General features: G+C 41.6%; 2 protein-coding genes across 6 annotated transcripts in view; one reads left to right on the top strand and one right to left on the bottom strand.

Moving 5' to 3' along the window:
• Positions 1-14,309, bottom strand: part of fgd6 (FYVE, RhoGEF and PH domain containing 6) — a 185,861-nt gene extending 171,552 nt beyond the window's left edge. For 3 of the 4 annotated variants that reach the window (XR_010977625.1, XM_068058784.1, XM_068058786.1), the window contains exons 1-2: positions 14,055-14,309; positions 6,188-8,585 (exon numbers count right to left, since the gene is read on the bottom strand). Coding sequence is in view for 3 of the 4 variants with exons in the window: in XM_068058784.1 (XP_067914885.1) it covers positions 6,188-8,585; positions 14,055-14,064 (2,408 nt within the window). In the remaining variant the exon portion in view is untranslated. Of the gene's footprint in view, positions 1-6,187; positions 8,586-10,258; positions 10,291-14,054 lie in introns of all 4 variants that reach the window. The other variant, XM_068058785.1, reaches the window with a different exon arrangement.
• A 262-nt stretch (positions 14,310-14,571) lies between these two features.
• Positions 14,572-20,352, top strand: part of vezt (vezatin, adherens junctions transmembrane protein) — a 77,060-nt gene continuing 71,279 nt past the window's right edge. For both annotated transcript variants that reach the window (XM_068058780.1, XM_068058783.1), the window contains exon 1: positions 14,572-14,624. In XM_068058780.1, the coding sequence (XP_067914881.1) occupies positions 14,583-14,624 (42 nt within the window). In that variant the 5' untranslated portion in view covers positions 14,572-14,582. The remainder of the gene's footprint in view (positions 14,625-20,352) is intronic.

The raw sequence follows: 20,352 nt of genomic DNA, 5'->3' as shown, positions 1-20,352 counted from the left end.
AGAGGGGAAAACATACTTGACCTCGTCCTCACCATTCTGCCTGCTGCAGATGCATCTGTCCATGACTGTATTGGTAGGAGTCACCACCGAACAGTCGTTGTGGAGACAAAGTCCCACCTTCACATGGAGGACACCCTCCTTCGTGTTGTGTGGCACTACCACCGTGCGAAATGGGATAGATTTCGAACAGATCTGGCAATGCAAAACTGGGCATCCATGAGGCACTGTGGGCCATCAGCAGCAGCAGAATTGTACTCAACCACAATCTGTAACCTCATGACCCGGCATATCCCCCACTCTACCATTACCATCAAGCCAGGAGACCAACCCTGGTTCAATGAAGAGTGCAGAAGGGCATGCCAGGAACAGCACCAAACATACCTCAAAATGTGGCGTCAACCTGGTGAAGCTACAACACAGGACTGTCTGTGTGCCAAACTGCATGAGCAGCATGCGATAGACAGAGCTAAGCGATCCCATAACCAACGGAGTAGATGTAAGCTCGGCAGTCCTGCCACATCCAGTCATGAACGGTGGTGGATTATTAAACAACTAACTGGAGGAGGTGGGTCCACAAATATCCCCATCCTCAATGATGGGGGAGCCCAGCACATCAGTGCGAAAGATAAGGCTAAAGCATTTGCAACAATCTTCAGCCAGAAGTGCCGAGCTGATGATCCATCTCGGCCTCATCCTGAAGTCCCCAGCATCACAGATGCCAGGCTTCAGCCAATTTGATTCACTCCGCGTGATATCAAGAAACGACTGAAGGCACTGGATACTGCAAAAGCTATGGGCCCTGACAATATTCTGGCAATAGTACTAAAGACCTGTGCTCCAGAACTTGCCACGCCCCTAGCCAAGCTGTTCCAATACAGCTACAACACTGGCATCTACCTGGCAATGTGGAAAATTGCCCCTTCTGTCCTGTACACAAAAAGCAGGACAAGTCCAACCCGGCCAATTACTGCCCCATCAGCCTACTCTCAATCATCAGTAAAATGATGGAAGGTGCCATCAAGCGGCACTTGCTTCGCAATAACCTGCTCACTGACTCTCAGTTTGGGCTCTGACAGGACCACTCAGCTCCTGACCACATTACAGCCTGGGTCCAAACATGGACAAAAGAGCTGAATTCAAGGGGTGAGGTGAGAGTGACTGCCCTTGACATCAAGGCAGCATTTGACCGAGTATGGCATCAAGGAGCCCTAGCAAAACTGGAGTCAATGGGAATCAGGGGGAAAACTCTGCTGGTTGGAGTCATACCTAGCACAAAGGAAGATGGTTGTGGTTTTTGGAGGTCAATCATCTCAGCTCCAGGCCATCACTGTAGAGGTTCCTCAGGGGGTAGTGTCCTAGGCCCAACCATCTTCAGCTGCTTCATCAATGACCGTCCCTCCATCATAAGGTCAGAACTGGGGATGTTCAATGATTGCACAATGTTCAGCACCATTCGCGACTCCTCAGATACTGAAACAGTCCATGTGGAAATGCAGGAAGACCTGGACAATATCCAGGCTTGGGCTAAATGGCAAGTAACATTCGCGCCACACAAGTGCCAGGCAATGACCATCTCCAAAAAGAGAGAATCTAACCATCTCCCTTGACATTCAATGGCATTACGATCACTGAATCCCTCACTATCAATATCTTGGGTGTTAGCATTGACCAGAAACTGAACTGGAGTTGCCGTATAAATATCGTGGCTACAAGTGCAGGTCAGAGGCTAGGAATCCTGCAGTGAGAAACTCACCTCCTGACTCCCCAAGGCCTGTCCACCATCTATAGGGCACAAGTCAGGAGTGTGATGGAATACTTTCCACTTGCCTGGATGGGTGCAGCTCCAACAACACTACAGGACAAAGCAGCCCGCTTGATTGGCACCTCATCCACAAACATTCACTCCCTCCACCACCAATGCACAGTGGCAGCAGTGCGTGCCATCTACAAGATGCACTGCAGCAACACACCAAGGTTCCTTAGGCAGCACCTTCCAAACCCGTGACCTCTACCACCTAGAAGGTCAAGGGCAGCAGTTGCCTGGGAATACCACCACCTGCAAGTTCCCCTCCAAGCCACACACCATCCTGACTTGGAACTATATCGTCGTTCCTTCACTGTCGCTGGGCAAAAATCTTGGAACTCCCTTCCTAACAGCACTGTGGATGTACTTACCCCACATGGACTGCAGCAGATCAAGGCTGCAGCTCACCACCACCTTCTCAAGGGCAATTAGGGATGGGTAATAAATGCTGGCCTAACCAATGATGCCCAAATTCCATGAATTAATAATCTGCATTTCTGGTTTTCCCACCAAAGTGGATAACCTCACATTTCTCCACATTGTATTCCACCTGACAAATTTTTGCCCACTTGCTTAGTCTCACCAAATCCCCTTGAAGTGTCTTTGTATCCTCCTGACAACTAACATTCGCACCTAGTTTTGTGTCATTTGCAAACTTGGAAATATTAGATTTAATCCCCATATCCAAATCATTGATATAAATTGTGAGTAGCTGGGGCCCCAAGCACTGATCCTTGCAGTACCCCACTAGTCACAGCCTGCCAATCCAAAAATGACCCATTTATTCCTATGCTTTGTTTGCTGTACGTTAACCAGTTCTCAATCCATGCCAGTATATTCCCCCCATCCCATGTGCTCTAATTCTGTTTACTAACCTCTTGTATGGGACCTTATCAAAAGCTATCTAAATACCACATCCACCAGTTCCCCCTCATCTATTCTGCTAGTTACATCCTCAAAAAACTCCAAAAGGTTTGTTAAACATGATTTCCCTTTCATAAATCCATATTGACTTTGCCCAATCCTACCATTATTTTTCAAGTGTCCTGTTATCAAGTCCTTTATAGATTCTAGCATTTTCCCTATGACTGATGTTAGATTAACAGGTCTGTAGTTCCTCGTTTTCTCTCTCCCTCCTTTCTTAAATAGTGGGGTTACAATTGCCACTTTCCAATCTGCAGGAACCATTCCAAGTTTATGGAATTTTGAAGGATGACTGTATCTACTATTTCTACAGCCACCTCTTTCAACTCTGGGAAGTAGATCATCAGGTCCAGGGGATTTATCTCCTTTTAAGTCCCATTAATTTCTCTAGGACTTTTTTTTAAAAAAACTAATATTAACGTGTTGCAGTTCCTTGTTTACACTAGTCCCTTGATTCTCCATTATTTCTGGGAGGTTTTTAGTATTTTCCTCCATGAAGACAGACACGAAGTAATTGTTTAGTTTCTCTGTCATTTCCTTATTCTCCATTATAAATTCTCCTGACTCCACTTGCAATGGACCAACATTTATTTTTGATCATCTTTTCCTTTTTATATACCGAAAGAAGCTTTTACAGTCAGTTTTTATGTTTCTTGTTAGTTTACTCTCATTCTATTTTCCCTTTCTTGGTCCTCCTTTGCAGAATTCTAAAATGCACCCAATCCTCAGGCTCACTTTTTTTTGGCAACTTTATACGCCTCTTCCTTTGATCTAATACAATCCTTGATTTCTTTCGTTAGCCACGGTTGGAACACTTTTCTTGCTGGGTTTTTGTACATTGAAGGAATGTATTTTTGTTTTAAACTATGTATCAGTTCTTTAAATGTTAGCCATTGCCTGTCTACCATCATACCTTTTAATATAATTCCCCAACCCACCATAGCCATTTTGCCCCTCATACCTTCACTGTTCCTTTGCTTAGATTTAAGACCTTAGTTTCTGATTGAACTACATAACTTTCAAACATAATGTAAAATTCTATCATATTATGGTTACACTTTCCTAAAGGTTTCTTTACAAGATTATTAATTGGCCCTTTTGCATTGCACAATTCTAGAGCTAAAATAGCCCGTTCCATTGCATCCTCCTCACAACCCACATTCCCACCTAGCTTTGTGTCATCTACAAACTTGGAAATATTACATTTAATCCCCACATCCAAATCATTGATGTAAATTGTGAATAGCTGGGGCCCCAAGCACTGATTCTTGCAGAACCCCAAGAGTCACAGCCTGCCAATCCGAAAATGACCCATTTACTGGTTCCTCAATGTACTGCTCTAGAAAACCATCTCGCATACATTTCAAGAATTTGTCCTCCATAACATTAGTACTAATTTATTTACCCAACCTATCCCCTATGCTGACTGAATTACCCTTGTTACACACACCTCTATTTGCAGATTTATACTGTGATTTACATTACCACTGCTGTTTGGTGGCATATAAACAACTCCCACCGATATTTTCTGTCCCTTGCTGTTTCTTAGTTCCACCCAATCTGATTCTACGTCTTGATCTTTCGAACTAAGGTCATCTCTTACTACAGTAAGTATGCCCTCTTTAATTAACAGAGCTACCCCACCATCTTTTCCCGGCTTCCTGGTCTTTCTGAATGCCACGTACCCTTGGATATTCAGGTTCCAGCTTTGCCTTCTTTGTAGCCACATCTCTGTAATGGCTATCAGGTCTTACATATGAATTTCTATTTGAGCTGACAATTCATCTGTTTTATTGCAAATGCTGCCGACATTCAGATACAGAGTCGTTAATTCCGTTTTTTTTTTCAGTGCTTTTGTAAATTCTGGCTCTACCTACTGGCATACTCTTAAGTTTGCAATCACTGCCCCTTCCTGCCATACTCTGATTATCATTACCTTTATTGCTACCTTGATCTATTGCCTTGTCATTTCTCTTTAATTTACTCAATCTTCCCATATATGATCCCTTCCCCTCTCTATTTAGTTTAAAGCCCTCTCTACTTCCCTAGTTATACGACTCACTAGAACACTGGCCCCAGCATGGATCAGGTGAAGTCTGTCCCAGTGGTACAGCCCCCACTTCCCCAGTACTGGTGCCAGTGCCCCCACAAGTCAGAACCCACTTCTCCCACATCAATTCATTTCTCTAATCTTATTTACCCTATGCCAATTTGCACGTTGCTTAGGTAATAATGCAGAGATTATTATATTTGAGGTTCTGCCTTTTCATTTAATGCCTAGTTCCTCGTACTTCCTATGCAGAATGTTTTTCCTCGTCCCCTCATGCCATTGGTACCTACATGGACCACGACAACTGGACCCTCCCCCTCTCCCTGCAAGTTCCTCCCCAGCCCTGAGCAGATGTCCCAAAACCTAGCATCAGGCAGGCAATACAGCCTTCTGAATTCTCGCTCTTGACTGCAGAGAACAGTGTCTATCCCCCGACTATACTGTCCTCTACCACCGCATTCCTTCTAACTCCACCCCCCCCACCCCCCACATGAATGGCTTCCTGTACCATGGTTAGTCTGTTCATCCACACTACAGCCCTTGCTCTTGTCCATACAAGCTGCAAGAACTGCGAATTTGTTGCTCAATTGCAAAAGCTGAGGTTCCTCCACTCCCACCTTTTCGATCCCTTTACCTGCCTGAATTGCAGTCACATCCTCCTGTCCCTGACCAAATCAGACGAACCTATCCTAAGGTGTGTGACTGCCTTCTGGTACAAAGTGTCCAGGTAACTTCCCCCCCACCTGGATGCATCGCGATGTCTGCGGCTCAGCTTCCAGCTCATTAACTCTGAGCCAAAGCTCCCCAAGCCGCAGATACTTACTAGAAATGAGGTTGCCACGGATTATAGTGGCATCCAGGGGCTCCCACACATTGCAGCCGTGACACCACCTGTCCTGCCATCTTTGTGTTAAATTTATCTTCTTAATTAATTTATAGTTCCGCTCTTCACCAAACTCCCTCACTCACCAAACTCCTGATTTTACACTCTGTGCACTCAAGCAGCATTCAGTGCAGACCTTGTAGTTCAGTGGTTAAAAATCAGCAGAATATGCTGGGGATGGGAGTAATTTTCTTTCCTATCCATTATAAGCAGTTTCATTATAACCAGAAGTGTTATTCCAAACAGTCATACCGCAAATGGATTAAGACACTGAAATTTAGGCCATAAACAGCTTTACTAGAATCAAATTTAAGATAATCAGAAGCAAAAATACTGTGGATACTAGAAATCTGAAGTAAGAGCAAAAAATGCTGGAAATACTCAGCTAGTCTGGCAGTATCTGTGAAGAAAGCTAATTAACCTTTCGGCTTGTGATCTTTTATCTGAAAGGTCGCAGATCTGAAACGTTAACTCTGTTCCACTCATTTCATGCAGGTTTATAATGTACTATTATTCTCATAATTACCTGATACACTGGTTCGTCTGTGGGGTTCTGTATTTTTGATAGCAGGTTGATACTGCATAGGGTTCTATGTCATAAATAATAGTGTCACAGTCTTCAACGCTAGAAGAACTTTTCCAATCAAAATTTGTACATATGTTTTCATATTTAGGGAGAGAGGCAGACTGTGGTTTAGAATTAAGTGGACATTGTTTTTGCAGCTCAATACGAGATTCCTGTTGAGTGGGAAAGTTATTTGGAAGGTCAGCGAGGTTTTTGGGTACGTGGCCTTTCTTTGCAGTTTGGCAGTAGGAATCCGCAGAATACGCTTTCACAGGTTTATTTTTTCGATCACCAGTCACTGACGCTGGAATGCAGTGATTATTGTCTTTACTTTCCACAGAAGGAAGTACATCCGGTGAGTTGTCTAGTGAATAGCTGCCTTTTGTCAAACATTTCTGAAAGTCAGATTTCATTTTAGCAGAGAATTTTATACCAAGAATCCTCTTAAATGAATTTTTCTTTGAAGACTGTTTTGGTGACTTTTCCAGCTTTTCAGAATCAGCAGATGACAAGGATTTAGCTCTTGGCTTTGTAATAATAGCCTCATTATTTTGTGAAGTCCCAGTTACTGTCACAATGCTGGGTCTCCCCAGAACAGGCAAGATAGGTTGTGGCAGTTTCCATACAGGTTTCTCACTCAGACGAATTTCTTTGTTTTCATTACTGGACTTCGTAGTACCTCTGCTGGATAAACTGCCAAGTCCCTCTTCTGAATCATTTTCCACTGAACCACTTGCATGCCTATCATTGCATGCTGACAGATCCCTTTTAACTATTACAGATGCAGGCAGGCTGTGACGCTGTGGTTTTTCTGGAACAGCCTTTGTAGAATGGTCTGTCTTAGTGGGTATTTCATCACTGCTCGTTACCCTTTCAAAATCTGAACCAGCCTCACTGTTTGACACAGGCACTTGCAGTGCATATGACAAACAGAGGTACTTGGGCAAACTCATAGAGAGGGAAGTACTTCTAATAAAACTGCCCTTTTTGTCTGCTGGGAATGTTCTGTTGCCACTTTCCAAATCTTTCTTTATTTGCTCTATTTTACTTTTATTTTGTAAGTCTGAAGAGATTTTGACTTTAGAGACAGAGCCCAGAACTGGTTTTATGGAGGACAAGCCACTTCGATTACAAGATTCGTTTACCTGACTTGGCTCAGCAATATTATCTTGTAAGGATGCTCTATTCATGTCGACAGTCTGACATGAATTTTCACTGTTATACTTAGAGACACTGCCAGCACCCATAGAAACAAACGATTTCTTGAAATCTACAGCAGTTCCATCTGGAGCCTTGAAACAAGAATCATTGCATGTCATATTAGGAACCACAGCATTTTCCACACAATCGTCTATACAGTTTTGCCTGATGAGACCAACTAAGCGTGTTTTTTTTGGCTTTGGCATAGGAACTGGTTTGGTGCAAGGCACTGAAGTAGATGTAGTAATTAAGGAGTTAATATCCTGAAATATTAGTTTGTCCTTTTCTGCAACTGTAAAAGGAACTTTTTGCTGACTGTCATGCACCCTCTCTTTGTGGTCAGTACCAGGTGAACGGCAATTTTTCCCATTTTTCGTCACTTCTTCTGCTTGTTGTGCAGCATTTTTAACCTCATAGCCTTTATCACCATCAAAGGGTTCTCTTGTATTCTTTTTAGAAGTTCTTATATTTCGGAAGGTTTGGTCAGTATGAAACAGTTCACTTTCCCCATTGCTGCTACTGTGCAATTTGGCATCCATATCACAATGTGCATCTTTATGCTTTGGAAGATAATTGTTTGGCGATACAACCTGAGTTAAGACATCTTTACATTTCTGCTCTGGGAAACCAGTTTTGCTAATTACCTGGTACTTGTTAACCGTTTTGCCACACTGAGTCTCTGGCCTGTGTCGTGTCCTAGAGGAATATTTTGTTTGATCGCATTTTTTGCTATTTTCCAAAGCTTCCTGTTTGGACAATTGGTCAGTGACAGTTTGGGTTCTATATATATTTTCACCATTTATGTATTTATGTTCATATTCAGTTTTACATGAGCAGTTTGATGTAATGTAATGATGAGTCAATTCACAGCCTCCTTTCTGTGTTCCATCACCATCTTGGCAAGCTGGACACTTCACATTTTCATTCAATTCTCCCTTAATTCCCTCTGAGCATTTATTATTTCGCAGAGGTGTTGGTTTCACTTCAGCCACGGGTGCAATTTTTGGAAATATTGGTTTTGGTGCTAATGCTGGTTTTGGTCCCTTGTGCATTGATAATGGATCAGAAATGACGATGTCTGGTTTTGGTGCAACCGGAGGAGGTGGTTTCTTGCCCAAAACAAATCGTGGTTTAGGGGCCACTGGTGGCTTCTTAATTTCTACAGGAGAAAGACACACATAAAAAAAACTTATGTTTTTATAGCTTAGATGAGACAAAAACTGACAATATACAGTGTTTTGGAAAAGCATGGTTTCAATCAAAAGCGTACCCGCACGGACTAAGTTACAGCACAGTGTATATATTACTGAAACAACTAAAGTAACTTGGAATATGATTTAGTAACATTGGCACTGTTTTAAAAAAGATGATAGTGGACAAGAGTGAAAACTAGTGTGTGAAAACTGCCAATGATAGAGCAAGTGGACAATGCAGAAGAGGAGCGAGAGGGATAGTGAATACAAACAGAAAAAAAAAGGGACAAAAAGAGGGAAAAAGCACCAAAAGGATAGAACGAGGTAGCGTGGCTAAAGCACAGAGCTAGGATGCAAGCTGACTAGAGACAGAGCATGAAGTGGAATAGAAAGCACAATCACACACAGGCAAGAGAAAGTAAGTGAGTATACATGGGAACAAGGATATGCATACATCAGAGCACACAGGCATGTGGATGACAGTAAGTCCAGTGGGGGGGGGGGGGGGGGGGGGAGCAGTGGTATAGAGAAGAGAGATATAGTTGATAGATTGAGGACAAATGGATAAGATGGTTAAAAGAGAATATGTGTTACTTGGCTTTATAAGTAAAGGTATAGAATAGGCAAATAGATCATGGTGGTAGAACTCTGTAAATCAATGGTTTGGCCTCAGCTGGAGTATTGTGGACAATTCTGGGCACCACACTGGAGGAAAGATGGAAAGGCATTAGAAAGGGTAGAGAGCAGACTTACCAGAATGTTACAAGGGATAAGGGACTTCAATTGAGAGGTTGGAAAGGTTAGGCCTGTTCTCCTTGGAAGAGAAGGTTAAAAGGTGACTTAATAAGGGTTTTCAAGATGATGAGAGGTTTTCATAAAGTAGAAAGAGAAAAACTAGCAATTGGGCCACTAACCAGAGCTCACAGATTTAAAATCATTGGCAAAAGGTCCAGACAGGAGATGACGAGAAAGGTTTTCATTTAGAGCACTGTCAGGATCTGGAAGGCTCTCACGGTAAAGTGGTGGAAGCTGATTCCATAAATAATTTTAAAAGGGAGTTGGACAGGTACTTGAAGATGAAGAACTTACAGGGTTACAGACAAAAAGTGGGGGTATGGGGCTAAGTATGATTATTCTTTCAAACAGCCAGCACAGGTAGGATGGGCCAAATGGCCTACTTTCTGTCTGTTTCTATGATTCTTAGATATGTACACAAACAAGGAGAATGAAAGCAGAGAAACCACAGTTAGAGAGAGCATAAAACAACAGGTGCATAAGTGAGGGAAAGCATAATTGTGCACTTTGGATAGGGGACAGATACACAAAAGGAAGTGATCAAGATATGGCCAATCAATAGTAGTGGGCAAACTTCAACAATTAAATCTAATCAAACACCAGGAGACATTCTATACTACACAATCCTTTAAAGAGTTTATGATATTAACATCTTTCTGATCCAAGTACCAACTAGAGTTGTCAAAAGGAAAATGTGGCCATGGTACATTAAGAATTGAAGCAAACATCAAGTCCCAAACATTTTATCTACTTCCAGCTGTTAATAAAATGGCTCATGAACATGGAACATCAGTTGCACTTAGGTAGCAATCCAAAAATGTAAACAAAGGTCACAGGAACTTACACAGCAGCCAAAACTATTCATCGTAGCAACAACTGTGGAAAAAGAAAGTAAGATTAACAAATGCAGATGTTTAACAGGTTTGTAGGTGAAAAAAGCTTAGTATTTTCAAGTGTGGTTGATTTGCAATGCAAGCAGTGATTGGCATACTAACCAGCTGCAAATTAAGTTGAAAACCAGTTTCCCTATGGAAAGAAAATGTTGTCATCCAAGATTTTTATTTACACTGAAACTTTACGCCTTAAATATTTCATGTATTCAATTAAATCCCTTTTCGCTATGTACAGGACACATACAAACTATTCTTGAATATCTGTAACTTACTGGCAGTACAGGGAATTGTAACTTCAAAGCAATATTCATGGCGCTGTGGATAAATTTGAGTTTGAGATCCCATCCATACCGTCAATGGAAAGACAATGAACAAAGACCAGGTTTCCCCCCACAAACAGCTTCAAACGAGTTACCTAGACCACTCTCAATCACTTCCTCGCAACCAGTTAAAATCGGATACTATACATTGATACTATTCTCAGGACAAGTGTGGGAGAAAGATATTTTCAAAACTAAACAGAATGACAGCATATTTATGTATATGCAAATATTTAGACTTAAACACCTTAATCTAGCTATTTATCCCAAAGCTAGAACACATTTATAAAATACTGGTTCAGCCTCAACTGGAGTATTCTGTCCAATTCTGGGCACCACACTTTAGGAAGGTTCTGAAGGCATTGGAGAGGGTGCAGAAAAAATTTACGAGAATAGTTCCAGGGATGAGGGACTGTGGATAGAAGCTGAGGCTGTTCTTAAAGAAGAGAAAGTTGAGAGGACATTTGATAGAGGTGCTCAAAATCATGAGGGGTCTGGACAGATGGGGCTAAACTGTTCCCATTGGCGGAAGGGTCGAGAGCCAGAGGACAGGGATTTACAGTGAATGGCAAAAGAACCAAAGCTGGCATGAGGATCTGGAATGCACTGCCTGAGAGCGTGGTGGAGGCAGATTCAATCATGGCTTTCAAGAGGAAACTGGATAAACACCTGCAGAAAACAATTGTAGGGATACAGGGAAAAGGTAGGGGAACGGGAATAGCACTGACACAGACCTGGTCGGACACGGTGGGCCAAATGACTTCCTTATGTGCTGTAACTATTCTATGCTTCTAGTCGAAGATTCTATGAGAAAGTGGTGGCTTACTTAGTATAAAACCTCACACTTCTAACTTCTTTGCATCTTTATTGAGTACCCATATCAGATAGAGTACAAACCAAACAAGGTTATAGCTGAAACAAGAAATATGTTAATGTTGCACATCAGATAAAAGTCCAGATGCTGGAACTGCACAATAAGTCAGACAATATTTAATGTTCTGATGAAAGGTCTCACCTGAAACATTAACTCTACAACTCTTTCAGAAACTGTCGAACTTGTGCATTACCAGCATTTTCTACTTTTAGTTACAGTTGTACTGTTGGTATATTAGTCATTGGTCAGATCTCATCTAAATGATTGTGAGGGAATTAAAGCTATAAAGAAGCGCTGAGGAAGTTGGCCGTTTGCTATAGAAAAAAGGCTACATGATAATCTAGTTGCAACTTATTATGAAGGGAATTGACTAAAATTATTAAAAATAGTTTTTCAAAAACCAGGGAACAAAAATTAAAAATTAGGAATTAACAGCTGTAGGGAAGCAGTTGGAACTCTTGTACCCAAAGGGCAGCAAGAGTTGTGAAAAGTCACGAGGAATGGTCATTGAAGCAGAAAGCATAAACAGGTTCAAAAGCCAATTAGAGAAAAAGAAGTCAGGAACATTCTGAGAAGGTGGGAAAGTGGAGTCGACCTATTGCGTACCTAGAAAGTTACATGGATATATTTAACTCTTCACACAAGTCAATGGATTGGCTCATTGCTTCCCTGTCGTGGACAAAAATTTAACCAGCTGTAACTTTTTTGTACTTCTGTTGTCAAAGGATTGATTGAAGATGTTGACTCCACGGATGCCGGCAACTTTCTTGCACCTTGTCCAGGTGATCATTCTTCACATCTGGCAAGCTATAAGACTAACAAAGCTAATCATGTCCTCACACTCTCCAGCAGGAGTTACTGGATAGAAATCAGGAGTGGAACTGCAGCCAATTTTCCATTCCCTTGCCAAGAAGTGCAAAACTGAACAGTCGCAGTCCTCCCACTGACCCAGTTAGATCAGCTATGCAATCAAAGAACAGAAACCAAAACTGGAGCCTTCCTGGCATGGTTTACCTAGACACTATCTTAACTACTTAAACAACCATAAAAGTGCTAAAGGAATTTCATGCTTTGTCAATATATGACTGGGACACAAAAATTTAACTATCGCCAGCACTACTCAGTTTATAAAGTATGGTTGAAAATGCTCACTTTTTCTGGTAATTTTTTTTGTAACACAAAATACTCAATTCAAACATTTTTTAATTGTTTAAATCCATTTTAGGCTTTCAAAAATTTGAGATTAAGGATTGTCCCCTCTGAGAACAGACAAAGCTCCGTTGAATACTAAAGAATGGGTTTCAATGTCAGCTGTGACCAGGCGTTAAACCAGTGGTCACAGCAATAGGAAGGAAGCACGTGAGTTCTGGGTTTAATAGCTAGACAATCACAAGTGCCAAAGACACAGCTGCTCCCCCTAAACTTTGACAATTGCTACTTTAATGCAGCCCACTTAAAGTCACTGAAAGATCCTCACAATACATCGTTTTAAACAGTTTCAAAATACAAATCAGATGTCACACAGAAACAAAAGGGCCACTGTCTTTCAAAGCCAAAGAAATTAAAACTTTTTGAGTTGCAAAATCCTGGACAAGAAAACCCGAGAAAGGATGTAATGTACTTTAACGTAGATCTCGTCAATTTTATAATCCAATTTTCTTTAAAATACTAATTCTCCAGATTTGTACCAACACTGCCAGTTGCACATAGACACTTTCTGAGTTAAATGAAGATCGCGCTGCAGTAGTAAGTAGTAAAGTTCAGTTAAACCTGACGCTCATTTTGCGTTGATCACTTCAAGAAAACTTACTTAAAATTACATCTAGATCGTTTGAATGAAAAAAGGTGTTATTTTTCTTACATATTCCAGTCATAATATGCAAACTGGATACAAGAATATAGATGACCTTTGCACAAAAGATCCTGCGCAGCTGATGTTGGTTGGAATTTAGGGACTGCCTGTCGAAGGACTGAAAGACAAACTTGGACAGGGCTGTTTCCCCAAAAGGAGCTACTGCAGACTCTACCGAGAAAAGTGACAGATGGAAAATGATGTGTTCAATGGGAAGATGCAAATCACTCTCCCGTTACATCTTGTATTCCAGAGAAAATATCTGCCGGTTGAAATCGGGCATTTAAAATTAACAAACCAGCAACATTGCAAATTTGCAGCAAACAAAACACCTACACCTTCATGGTGGCGCCGTCATTGTTGATTTAAATATTTCTCGGAGGAAAAAGTCTCCTTGACCAAAAAACGATTCGGTTACATTACGAAATAACTCGCAATACCAAAACAAACATTGTAAGTGGGAGTCGGTCTGTGATCGCCCAGGGTAAAGGGGATGGGCGGGCGCAGAGAAAACCTGATCAACAACTTCTGGACATAAAGACATCAGAGAACCAGTTCCCCCCATCACAAGGCAGCAGCAAAGCCCCTGAAATCACTGCACCCTCACTCCCTTTATATGGTATGACGGCCCCGCACAAAGTTCAGCGGAACCGAGCTCAGGCGCGAAACCTGCACCGGCGGAAAGTTGGCGAACAACTCACCTGCGCTCATACTGGGGACGCCGTGCGCTCCTACCGATCCATCTCCAGCGCTGGCTTCCCGGCCATTGCCGCGTGCTTCCTTCAAATAAAACCACTCCCTGCGACAGAAGCGCGAATCAGTGCTGCTGAGCTGTACAAGAGGATTTATATATCACATAGAGATTTTTTTTTTAAATCACCGTCCGTGAAGCAGCCACTTCTCCGTCTCTCTCGCTAGCACCGTCTGTCCAGCGGCAGCTCCGCTCGCGCAGGCGCCCCCTGCAGCCCAACCGCCAATCCTTCCACGGCGCGAGCGCTCCTCCTGACGTCACCTACCCCCTCCCCCGGCGTTGCCGCTGTTCGTCCCAACGCCGAAAACGGCGCGTGCGTTTGCGCTCTCCGCTCCGCAGCATCACGGGATATGTAGTTCATCTAGTCTCCCTTCTCCTCCCCGCTTTGCAGGTTCAGCCACCCAGCTGGACTACACCTCCCACAATACCAAGCGCGGCCAACTCCCCCCCCCTGCCTCCACGGTGTTTATCCACTTCAATGGCGGATGTTGAAGAGTTTGATGAAGAGCTGGTGTTGGAGGTAAGTGCTACCTTGCTTTTTGTTTTTTCGTCCAAATGATATTTATCAATTCAAATTCTAGGGTTACTGAAATGATAGCAATATTAATCCTTTAACTTCACAATGATAGGTTTGATTGATCTGTTACCTTGCTTTAGTCTAATGACTGTTTTTGTAAAATGTGTAGAAATGAATGAACGTGTCATTTCAGCTGATCGAGTGAGCACTTCAGTTACTATACGCTGTCATTCTACCAGTGAATATTGTTGAACTATAGTACTAAAGTCTAGCATAACTCATCAAGGACGTTTAAAATCAGATTTTATTGCCCATTGAAAAACACAGGATTTTTTTGTGTTTTTCAGTTTTTATTTTCATTTTTAAAAATCAAAGAAATGGCAGCTTACAAAGCATGGGTAAATTTGCAAAAAAACAGTGAAAATTAGTCTTTATTCTGAATGGCGGAGTCGGCTCGAGTGGCCTACTCCTGCTTCCAATTGGTATGTTCGTATTCAGACGGTCATGAGTCTTTGGAATTCTCTTCCTCAACAGGTAGTGGAAGCAGAGTCTTTGAATATGTTTAAGGCAGAGGTAGATAGATTCTTGAGAAGCAAAGGGGGTGAAAGGTTATCGGGGGTAGGTGGTCATATGGAGAAATCAGCCATTAAGTTATTGAATGTCAGAGAAGGTTGGAGGGGCCGAGTGGCCTACACCTGCTCCTAATTTGTATGTAATATCTAAAGTGTTACTTGGATGCTTCATGGATAGCATTTTAATGGGTCTCAATGGCAGTTTGAAACAACAACAACTTGCATTTATATGGCACCGTGAATGTAACAAAATGTCCTGAGGTGCTTCATACGAATGTTTGTTTTTTTTGCCAATCAGGAAAAAAATGGTGAAATAAAGAAAAACTTCTTTATGCAGCGAGTGGTTAGGATCTAGAATGCACAACCTGAGAGTGTGGTGGGAGCAGATACAATCAGGGCTTTCAAAACAGAATTGGATAAGTACCTGAAGAGAGAAAATTTGCAGGTGTATGGGGGATAGGGCAGGGGAATGATACTAGCTGAGTTGCTCTTGCAGAGGGCCAGCATGGACACAATGGGCCAAATGGCTTCCTTCTTTGCTGTAACAGTTTATGATTCTATGAAAATTTAACACTCAGCTACATAATGAGATTTTAGTAGAGTTGACCAAAAACTTAGTCAAAGAGGTAGATTTTAAGGAGCATCTTAAAGAAGAGGGAGAGGCAGAGAGGTTTAGGGAGGGATTTCCAGAGCTTAGAGCCCAGGCAGCTGAAGGCACGGCTGCCAGTGTTGGAACGATTTAAATTAGGGATTGCAAGAGACTAGAATTGGAGGAGCTCAGAGATCTCAGAGGATTGTAGGGCTGGAGGAGGTTACCGTGATGGGAAGGGATGAGGCCATGGAGGGATTCGAAAACTAGGATTAGAATTTTAAAATCAGGGCATTGCTGGACTGGGTGCCAATGCAGGTCAGTGAGCATAGGGTGATGGCTGAATGGGACTTGGTGAGAGTTAGGACAAAGGCAGCAGCATTTTACATGAGCTGAAGTTTATGGGAGGGTGGCCAGGAGAGCATTGAAATAGTCAAGTCTAGAGGTAAGAAAAGCATGGATGAGGATTTCAGCAGCGGATGAGCTGAGGTAGGGGTGAAGTCAGATGTGCAAGTAGGCAGTCTTGGTGATGGAACAGATATGTGGTTGGAAGCTCATTGTGGGGTCTAATAATTAATGTAAATTTTTATGATCACAATGTAATGTCAAACTATTTTAGTAGTAACTTGCATTTATAGCTTTTGTGAATGGTTTGTGTGCTATTAAATATTGATTTCCAAAGTGTATGCTGAAGTAGCATAGTATTGTGAAACACAAATATTGGAAGTCTCACTGAAGCGTGATATAGTTGATGCTAAATTCTAATTTTACAGTTTGTGATATGATAATTGCATGTCAATGTATACATTTTATTAATTGTGTCATGTGTTCTAACATTGTGGATGCAATGCGTACGCACCTCCAGAACAAAATAATGGGAATTTGTTTTAACCAGTTCATCGATGTGCAGTAATGAACATCTGTTGCAATTCATCCATTTACATACACTTCAATTGTGAATCTCATACTGTTCGCAGGTTTATTTATTTTTTTATTGTCCATTGAGATAGTAACAATTTGTAATAGAGAGAAGGATAACATTCTGTTTTATTATTATTACAAAACATAGAGTCCAGCTACATAAAGACATCATAGTTTTAGACAGTATGTACCCAGTCGCTATATAGTAATTTTAGCTTTTTCATTGTTGTCTTTATCAGTCCAGGCACTCTGACAAATCTTTGGAGATTTGAACCTTTGAAGTCTTTTTGATTAGATATTTCGGACAATGTATTTTGATATAAAGCAAATACTGCAGATGTTGGAAAACTGAAATAAAAACAGTAAATGCTGGAAATACTCAGTAGGTCAGGCAGTATCTGTGGAGAGACAAACAGTGTTAACATTTCAAGTCAATGACCTTTCATTAGAAATTAAAGATGTTGGAGATTAACAGCTTTTAAGCAAGCACAGAGCCAGGGAAAAGGAGTTGGGGGTGGGGAGGATGGGTGGCACAATGGTTAGCACCGCAGCCTCTCAGCTCCAGCGACCTGGGTTCAATTCTGGGTACTGCCTGTGTGGCGTTTGCAAGTTCTCCCTGTGTCTGCGTGGGTTTCCTCCGGGTGCTCCGGTTTCCTCCCACCACCAAAAGACTTGCAGGTTGATAGGTAAATTGGCCATTATAAATTGCCCCTAGTATAGGTAGGTGGTAGGGGAATATAGGGACAGGTGGGGATGTGGTAGTATAGGATTAGTGTAGGATTAGTATAAATGGGTGGTTGATGGTCAGCACAGACTCGGTGGGCCGAAGGGCCTGTTTCAGTGCTGTATCTCTAAATAAAATAAAATAAGATGGTGGTTGATGGAGGGAAATAACAAAAAGAAGGCCTGTGATAGGGTGGAGGGGGCAGGAGTGGTTGAATGACAAAAGGGATGATAATGCAAGGCAAAAGGGAGTGGTAATGGGACAGGTAAAGAAATAAAAGATAGGCCCAGAAGATTGTAAATGTATTGTGATACTTTGTGCAAGTAGCTATTTCTTTTGCAACCCAGTGTGTCAGGAATGCCATAGGAGATGATTCCCCTCTCAATGTCAGCAACAAGTGTTAGTAGGCTATTTAACCACAGTTAAACTGAATCTAGCTAGCCCTCCCTAATATCCACATACATGCTTTCCTGTTAGCAACATTAGCTTGCAATCAGGATTTCCCACCTTTGTCAGTTCTGTTGAAAGGTCGCTGACCTGAAACGTTAACTCTGCTTCTCTCTCCATAGATGCTGCCAGACCTGATGAGTGTTTTCAGCACTTTCTGTTTTTATTTCATGCCATTCCGTTCCCTGTCCTTTCCCTTTAACCTGGTGACACTGTGGGAAATTGTACCACACCCAGCCAATACTGGGTTATGCAATATATGGCGGGGATTAACCTCAGAGCCTCCCTGATTGCTGTGGATTGATATCACCCATACACTGATCTGTGGGTGAGCCTAATTTGATTCTTTAACTCTGTTCAAATTCTACCGTTGTTTCCCATACCACATTTACTTGGTATACCAGTTACATAAAATAACTGACTTAAGGTCAAATTTCCCACATTTGGAAGCCAGTCAGGTTCCCAGCTATGTCATTTGGGAATTTTTATCAATTGCAAGTTGGAGGCTTTTAGGAACAGTAAGTTGTTCTTTTTAGATTGATCTGAACCCCCACTTGCCTGCCTTCTCTCCAAATCCCTCAATTCCTTCTCTCTTTAGAAATGCATCCAGTTGTCTCAAGAACTCATTTATATGGTATTCTTCAGTGGGTTTCCCTGGTAACTTGTTTCATTAGTATAACCTTTGTGTTAAAAAAAAATCCTGTTGACCTTCCTTTGTTGCTCCTAAATTCCAACTCGTTACCTAATACATAAACCCTTTGCCATATTGAATATTTTGGCTAAATCAACTTTGTCGATTCCTTTCATAACGTTTGAAAAGTTGTTTTAGGTCAACTCAAAATCTCGTTTGTCTTGGAGAAAAGAAACAATTTCCTTTCCCCTTGGAACAAAGGAGATTGAAAGGAGATCTGATAAAGGTGTACAGGATTATGACAGGTTTAAATAAGTAGACGAAGAAAAGCTCTTCCCATTATTTGATTGTACAGGGACTAGGGGGCTCAGATTTAAGGCTTTGGGCAAGAGATGCAGGGGAATGTGAGGAAGAACTTTTCTTACTCAGTGAGTAGTAATGACCTGGAACTTGCTGCTTACAAGGGTGGTGGAAGTGGAGACTATTATTGATTTCAAAAGGAAATTGGATGGGCATTTAAGAGAAATAAGCTTGCAGGACTATAGAGATAGAGTGGGGGAATGGAACTGACTGGATTGCTCGACAGAGAGCTGGCATGGATTTGATGAGTTGAATGGCCTCGTTCTCTGCCGAAATGGCTCTATAACTCTTAACTGTTACTCACAACTACTCGTTACGTATCAAAATTATCTGACCAAAGATTTGTGATTCAATTAAATAACCCACTGCGAATGTGATCCAATATTTTATTCACTTTTTTAAATGCGAAGTGCTGTTTTTCTTAGATTTATGTAGAACTCTTGCATCTCTTTCCTGGTCACCGCATTGTGCAATGATTTCATTTAACACATATTTGCTCTTTTGGTTCCTTTGTCTCATACTAATTGTTTAAATTATTCTACACACTTTGCAGTAGACTGAGAGTACTGAAACAGTTTATATTCTGGGTTAATAAGTGTATTGTCTGACTGCTTACCGATCCAGTGTGCCAGAGATGCCACAAAGAGGCAATTCCCATCTCAACGTGGTCATGTCAAGTGATCTGGGGTACATTTACACTTCAAGTTTATTCTTGGTATAAAGCAGTTTTAGGTTAGTCATGTTGGCAGATGCTACTAAATTAGAAGCAGACATGTCTGATGAAGTTGCCAAGGAATTGCAGGAATACACTTGCCATTGTTATGTACAGTGTTTGCAGTGGAGCAATCAATAAAGCCAACAGGATGCTGAGCTATTTTGCCAAATCAATCAATTTGAAACTGTATAGGGCTCTGGTCAGGCTGCATCTTGAATTTAAATTCTGTTCTGATCATCGCATTTAAAGAGATACAGCCAAACCCTAGAGGTGGTGCAGAGAAAAGCCATATGTTTGTTCTCTAAGACTGAGTTATGAGAAATGGTTAGAAACAATTGAACACTTCAGCTTTCAAAGGGGATGAATGAGCTGGATACCTTTATTGAGGTATAAAAGGTATTAAGTGGAATAGAATAGCAGAGCACTGTTTCAACCAAAGTCATAAGTACAAACGACCAAAAGGATAACTTCAGGTGATGGGAAGCACTTCTTGTTGGACTGGTCCTTGTGTAGAGTTGTTCAGGCAAAAATGCTAAAATCATTCAAGAGGCACTGTCATGAAGACCCCTCCTGTCAAGATTGAGCCATATTAATTTTGTCATAGGAACATTAATTTTAAACTATTGTTGGAGTGAAGAACTGTCTTGTTTAAAGAGATCAGCAGTGGCTGGAAAACATTTGCATACTAAGAGACAGTGCCTGGCGACAATAGACCCTGGTCCAATTAACCCAAATGGATTTTGATCACATCATTGAATGCGTAAGAAAGCCA

The sequence above is a fragment of the Heterodontus francisci genome, chromosome 27 (genome assembly GCF_036365525.1).
Source record: "Heterodontus francisci isolate sHetFra1 chromosome 27, sHetFra1.hap1, whole genome shotgun sequence".
Classification (NCBI taxonomy): Eukaryota; Metazoa; Chordata; class Chondrichthyes; order Heterodontiformes; family Heterodontidae; genus Heterodontus; species Heterodontus francisci.
This window is presented reverse-complemented; position numbering and strand designations above follow the sequence as displayed.